Consider the following 7,500-nt stretch of genomic DNA (forward strand, 5'->3'; position numbering starts at 1 on the left):
TCTACAGTGATCAAGAACATTGGCTATCTGAAAGAAAAAGGACATGAAGACCAATTCTGACAAAAATGCAACATGCCATTTCCCTCTGACAGTTGGCTGTTTGATAAAACAATAGGTATTAAAAGAGAGAAAAAAAAATTTGTAGAAAGGAAAGACCAGGAAGAAAATGGTAATTTTACTGTTTCATTAAAATATATTGTAAAGGTGATATTTACATATAAAGTAGAACTCGTGTCTTATCTTTACCTTGTTCAGCATTTACAGTCAAATCTAATAAAAGTATTAAAAGCAAATCCATAAAGGGGAAAAACTGCCCCATATAAACTTTCTTGTAGGCAATTCTAAACTGTCTAATGCCTTCATCAGGGAGTGTAACACTACTGAACTTTTCAACCGAAGACGGAAAGCTGAAAAACAAAATATTTTGGTCTGTCCCATATTCAAAGTCTTAAAAAACTACTGCAAATTTTACCAAAAGAATGACAAAATGGTAGCTAAATAAAAAAAAAAATTAATTTAAAATAAAAGTGCTTGGATAAATAGGATGAACAAAGTAACAAATGACAACACAGTTAAAAATCTAACAATAATAATTGATATTGTTTATACTAAATTAACATAGGATTTGAAGTTCAGCAATTCATAATAAAACAGGCATAAGCTGGCAAAACAGAAGGGTTTAAAATAACATTGTAGATTATTAAACATACATTTGGTGGTTGCTGATGAAGTTTACATACCTTTTCCCAGATGAGTATTGATTGACATGTATCTGGCAGTTCCAGTAAGACTTTTATGTTCCCTATAGGGTATGTGTTTTTTGGTATCTGGATCTATGTATTCCTTGGCCAATCCAAAGTCTATTATATGAATAACATGCTCCTTCTTATTGCCTTGTCGACCAATAAGAAAATTTTCTGGCTTCACATCCCTGTATATTAAGTTCTTTGAGTGCACATATTCCATGCGTGTTATCTTCAAAGGGAAAAAAAAAAGAACTACTACCAACATACCAGCGTAATTGCAAGAAAGATATGACAGAGAAATATCTTATAAATATCAAAAATATCAAATAAAGTGCATTTATGAATAAAATAGACATTTAAAAATGATAGTAATTACTATATAAAATGCAGCCAAATAATGTTTAACTGCACAATGCAGAAAATAATAGACACCTTACTGTACAGTCATACTACAGTTAATAAAATTACAAATTGAATTTTCTCACTCTAGATGTCTAGTGTTTTAGAACACATATCACTAATGCAAAAAACTAGATAAAGCTTATCTAGAAATTACTGTTAAAGCTGATACAAGTCATTTATTTTGCTTTATGATGTTTTAGTTCCAGCTAAAGTATTCATTTCTATTTTGAAATCTTACCAAAAATACACCCTACATCTGAAATCCAATGAAAGACAATGCATTTACAGTCTTGGAACAGAAAGGAAAATTAATTTGTTTTTGATGTGCACAGAAGACATTTTTGTGTGAGATTAAAAGATGAATATAGGAAGAAAGAAAGAGTTTCAGCTTTTAATCCCTAGTATTTACATTTAGATATGTTAAACGATATAGAAAATAGCACACTTTGTATCAAACGGCCCAGTTTTTCAAGTGAGCAAAAGTATTGCAACAGAATGCTTTCTACCAAATTAAAAGTTAAAAATACTTAATATCTGACTGCATATCCCACTACTCACAATAACTACATCAAATCTATGACCCAGAGTAAGATTTGTTTCTTCATCTTTTGCTGGTTTCTTCCTTCAGTCTTCTGTTCAGCAGGTGAATTGCATGTTCAGTTGGGATAAGATCTGGTGATTGACTTTGCCAGTCCAAAACCTTCCATTTCTTTCTCCCTTAAGAAATCCTTTGAGGAAGTGGCAGTGTGTTTTGGATCATTATTATGCAGCAAGACAAAGTTCCTCCTGATTACTTTGGATGCATTTCTCCACAAACTGGCAGACAATATGTTTCTGTAGTCTTCAGAGTTCATTCTGCTATAGCAATCATGAGTTATATCATCAATAAAAATGATTAAACCTGTTCCAGTATCATCCATGCAAGAAGCAGAAGGAGCCCATGACAACCTCCACCATGCATCGCAGTATGTTTAAGATCCCTTCTTTCTCCATACATAGGTATTTCCATCACTTTGGAAGAGGTTAATCTTTGACTCATCAGTCCATAAAACTTTGTTCCGGAACTATTGTGGCTCATCTCTGTACTTTTTGCAAATTGCAATCTGGGTTTCCGATTCTTACTGCTGATGAGTGGTTTGAATCTTGAAGTATGTATTTCTCTCACATTTGTCTGTCATCAGTTGCTTTTCCTTGGATGACTGGTTCAATGCCAGCTGCTCAGTACACCAAATGATCCCTTCTTTTTCAGGACATTCCAAATTGTGGTACTTGCTATGCCCAAAATGTTTGAAATACCACTGATGGATTTCCCCCCTTTTCTCAGCTTCAGAATGGCATGTTTTTCTACCACAGACAGCTCTCTGGCCTTCATGTTGGTCTACCCTTCTTAACTACAAATGCATTCTTTCACAGATGAAAGCCAAAGCTTAAACTGAGAAAAGATATCCAGTGCTATTTAATGATTAAACAATGAATTTTATATGACACACCTGGGTAAACAAACACCGGTCTGCTTCTCATGTTCCAATAATTTTGCACACTTGAAAAACTGAGTGGTTTGATGCAAAATGTGCTATGTTCTACGTTGTTTCAACATATCTAGACGTAAATACCAGGGAATAAAAGCCAAAACTCTGATCTCTCGTCTCACATTCATCTTTTGATCTGACAAACAAATGTCTTCAGTGCACAGCAAAAACAAATTGGCCTTGCTGTTCCAATATTTTTGGAGGAATTGCACATTTAAAGATAGATCATAAGAAAATTAAGTTTAAATTGTCCCTGTACAATTATAAGTATGGATGTCTAATGATGGTTCCTACTCTGTGTTAACCATATCCAAGAAACAATAAGCAGAGCGCTATATATACTGTATATATTCATATATATAATATATATATCTCTATATATATATTATATCTCTCTATATATATATCTATATATATTATATCTCTCTATATATCTCTATATATATATCTATATATATCTATATATATATCTATATATATATATATATATAATATATACATACACACACCTATATATATATATATATATATATATATATATATATATATATATATATATATATATGATTAAAAAACCTTGGAAGGAGTCGAGACATGATTTTCTTGGAGACACTAATTTCCCACGAGACAAAGAACTGAGACAAAAGGACAGCTGCTATACAGTCTTTTAAATATTCGAAGCACTGCACGACATGCAGATTATGAAGCATGCAAACAGAAGCAAGCCAGCAGCTGATTGAGCAAAGAGGAGATTAAAAAAAAAAGTATTTCTTTCCCATTGTATCATCATTTAAGAGGGGGTTTTGGAGGAGCGACCGCATCTCCTTAGCGTGCGATCAGACCTCCTCTTCACAACGCAAGAGGCAGAGATTGGGGTGGGGAGGATAGGGGGTGGATGAGCAAAGCGAGCAGGGGGAAAAACCCTGTGTGTATGTATGTGCATATTACAGGAAAAAAAAAAAAAACTTGCAACGAGACAAGAGAGACAGACACTTTCACTTCCCGCAACACGGTCAATTCACGTTATACTGACATCCATTGGAAGCATGTTCCAGTGAGACGGTGACCTAGGCAAGGAAAGTAATAATCAGCCAGGAACAAGTGGAACTGTAAACCTTGCCGGTCCAAATGGGGTCAGAAATAAAAGAGAGAGTAGAAAACACAGTAGATAAAGACGTTCAAAAACGTTGGCACCATACACACGCAGAGCAGGTTACAGATTATGAAAGCAACAGAAATTGAAAGGCTCAAAAAAAAAAAACAAACCTTGGCACGATACACACGCAGAGCAAGTTCAAAAATGACTGCTAAAATTCGAACGTGTCAAAAAAAAAAGTGTACAGATCACATTTGCGCAAACAAACAGAAATTATTACAAGGTGAAATAACGGAACAGTAAAACGAGATCAAATATAGATCGTCTAATTCGTGCTGGCATCAGGGAAAAGTACTGCTGCTTCCCAATGAAGACGCATTTCTGCAAGAATTTAAAGATTTGTTGTTTGGTGAAAATGAAATCCACAAACACTATAGGCACAACATACGTGTCTACAATAATCTTTTTGCATTAGCATCATTCAATGCACAAAATGTTGACTTACACAATAATGGACCATACGCTATGAGAATCTGTCTTCCCCCCAATTACAGCTATGACAAGTTTAATTTTGAAAAAAGAAAAAGAAAAAAAAAAAAAAACCCATTTGATCAGGTGTATATTTATGATCTCGGAGAAGCGATGCAACGCAGAATCGAAAGAGTTAAACGATCTGAATAGTAATTATACAGCCAATAAAGGATACAAATCCATACGTATTGCACTTTACACGAAATGTATCAGCAAAACACGGACAAAGAAATTTTCTTGGATTTCTATATGTACCCGAAAGAACACAGTTACATCTATACTAATAAAAGGCAAAGCCCTCACTGACTGACTCACTCATCACTAATTATCCAACTTCCCGTGTAGGTAGAAGGCTGAAATTTGGCAGGTTCATTCCTTACAACTTACTTACAAAAGTCAGGCAGGTTTAATTTCGGAATTCTACGTGTAACGGTCATAACTGGATCCTACTTATGTACATATATACGGCCAGAGCCTGCAGCTCGGTCGCCATGTGAGGCGGAGTTGCATCCCTCATCGTCACGCCTCCCACGTAATTGAGTGCCTGTCCATATAAGGCCATCCGTCAGCAGCAATCCAATAGACAAGCTGCCGCTAAATATTCACGGGTGAAGGACTGTGCTTATGCAAACGAAGATGAGATGGTCAGGGATAGAACAGTGTTTGGCACAAACTCGCCGAAAGTGCGAGGGAAACCTTTAAGTGCCGGGTCTTAGCTAGCATTAAATAAAGCTGTGGACATCGCAAGATCGCACGACATAGCACAAGCACAGCTGAGAAACTTCAATGCATGTACACCGAGCGGCTCAGGTGAACTGACTGTCAACGCAGTACGCAGAGAACAAGCAAGAGCTCCAAAGAGTGCTGAACAGAAAAACGCATTACATAATTGAGAAGGCAGCAAAAGAATATGAAGCGAGTGACGCATACATGTATATTCATGAGTGCAGCTACTGCGGAAACAAAGCACGGTATAAACCTTAAGTTTAAATTAAGTTCATAGACACACTGCCGCTGGCGTTTGTCATGCCTACGACAAATAAGATATTCGTGAGATACAAGTTTAATGAGAAAACGCACTGCCGGGTCTGAGCTAACATTAAATAAAGCTGTGGACATTGCAAGATCGCACGACATAGCACAAGCACAGCTGAGAACCTTCGATGCATGTACTCCAAGCGGCTCACGTGAACTGACTTTGCAGGACTGGGAAAGGTAAACCCAAAGAGGAAGACGAGCTGCTTATTGATGCAGTAGGAAACTAACAACCCTGTGATGCTGAACAAGCCTTTGCACACATATCAAAAGGAAAACAAGGTGTAAAGCTTAAGTTTAAATTACGTTCATAGACACGCTGCCACTAAATGTTCGCAGGCAAATCCACAACTTAATACCAGGAACGCTTGTTAAACATCTTAGATTCATGAGTACCGATTTGGGTAGTGAACACTTCGATGAATGAAACCAATTATCTTTACAACAGTTGACAAACACGGAATATAACTTGAACACAACACATCCTCCAAATATGAACCTGATTGAAAGAAATAATGATAATCAAATCCTTGATGACAGCAAAACTCATAACAGTGACAAAACAATTACATTGACAATCATGTTACATTATTTATAAAATGTTTCCTTTTCATAACTTCTTTAACACACTACTTCCCCGCTGCGAAGCGCGGGTATTTTGCTAGTTTATAATAAACCCACATGTGACGAATTGCCAGCGATAACTTCGAAAGACGGAGATATCCAAGACAGTTTAGATGTTTGTGTATATCCAAAGGCAAAGCATGATTCATCATTTATGTCAAATACATCGCCACATGCCAAACCTTTACTCTTTCCTTTGTGTTCCCCAGATGGAGAAACAGGATGGTCGTACAATATGAAACAAACGCATTCAGAAAAACGAATAACACCCACGCAATATTTCAGGTCAAACTTAGCGATAAGTTCCCATGTATTTAACCCACTTCTATTATCTCAACGTCTATCACAACATTACATTATTAACGTGTATGTGTCTCTTCTTTATTAAATCTAATCAAGCTAAATTTAGAATGAAACATATGCAAGGTCTCATTGATCACGTTCAAAATTTAAATATCAATAGTTCAGACAAATTCAAAAATAGGTAAAATAGTAATATTACCATCATCATATCAAGGTAGTCCAAGAGCATTGCAACAGTTATATCATGATGCAATGGCAATATCTAGACCTAATGGTCGGCCAGATTTATTTATTACTACAACGTTCAATCCACAACGGCCAGAAATCTGCATCTTCTTGAGAACAATGCCACTGGCTACATCGGCTCTGGATATTCCCACTTTCTGATAAAACAATCTACTTATGAAAGTTTTATTTTTATTTAATGAACTCGAAATGGTGTTTGGGCAAAAAGGAGATCATATTATGCCATTCGTATTAAAACGTTTACAGTTTCCCATCAGAAACTGTTTATTTAAAAAAGACAAAGAAACTGTATTTACCCACGGCCAGTTATATGTTGCATTATCACGCTGTAAGACCAAACAAGGAATCAAAATTCAATGCGATCTTAAAGTAATTCCAAATATTTTTACTGAAGTTTTAAAATAAAAAGTGAACATAATACAACATTTATTTATATAGCACATTTTCATACAAAAAAAATGTAGCTCAAAGTGCTTTACAAAATGAATAGAAAAATAGAAGACACAGTAAAAAATAAAAATAAGTCAACATTAATTAACATAGAATAAGTAAGGTCCAATGGCCAGGGTGGATAGAAAAAAAAAAAAAAACTCCAGACGGCTGGAGAAAAAAAAAATCTGCAGGGATTCCAGACCATGAGACCGCCCAGTCCCCTCTGTTACATATGTAACAATTCCCATGGAAAAAAAAAAACTTTAAAAAACACAATAAATTGTATGTATATACACATACATACATATATATACACTGCTCAAAAAAATTAAAGGAACACTTTTTAATGAGAGTATAGCATCAAGTCAATGAAATTTCTGGGATACTGATCTGGTCAGTTAAGTAGCAGAGGAGGTTGTTAATCAGTTTCAGCTACTTTGGTGTTAATGAAATTAACAACAGGTGCAGTAGAGGGGCAACAATGAGATGGACCACCAAAACAGGAATAGTTTAGCAGGTGGAGGCCACTGACATTTTTCCCTCCTCATCTTTTCTG

At 35.6% G+C, this 7,500-nt stretch overlaps 1 protein-coding gene across 2 annotated transcripts in view; it reads right to left on the minus strand.

The window, feature by feature from the left end:
• csnk1g1 (casein kinase 1, gamma 1) overlaps positions 1–7,500 on the minus strand; it is a 171,067-nt gene that overhangs the window by 96,850 nt on the left and 66,717 nt on the right. For both annotated transcript variants that reach the window (XM_039773484.1, XM_039773483.1), the window contains exon 6: positions 741–975. In XM_039773484.1, coding sequence (XP_039629418.1) covers positions 741–975 — 235 coding nt within the window. The remainder of the gene's footprint in view (positions 1–740; positions 976–7,500) is intronic.

This window comes from Polypterus senegalus, chromosome 12 (assembly GCF_016835505.1).
Source record: "Polypterus senegalus isolate Bchr_013 chromosome 12, ASM1683550v1, whole genome shotgun sequence".
Classification (NCBI taxonomy): domain Eukaryota; kingdom Metazoa; phylum Chordata; class Cladistia; order Polypteriformes; family Polypteridae; genus Polypterus; species Polypterus senegalus.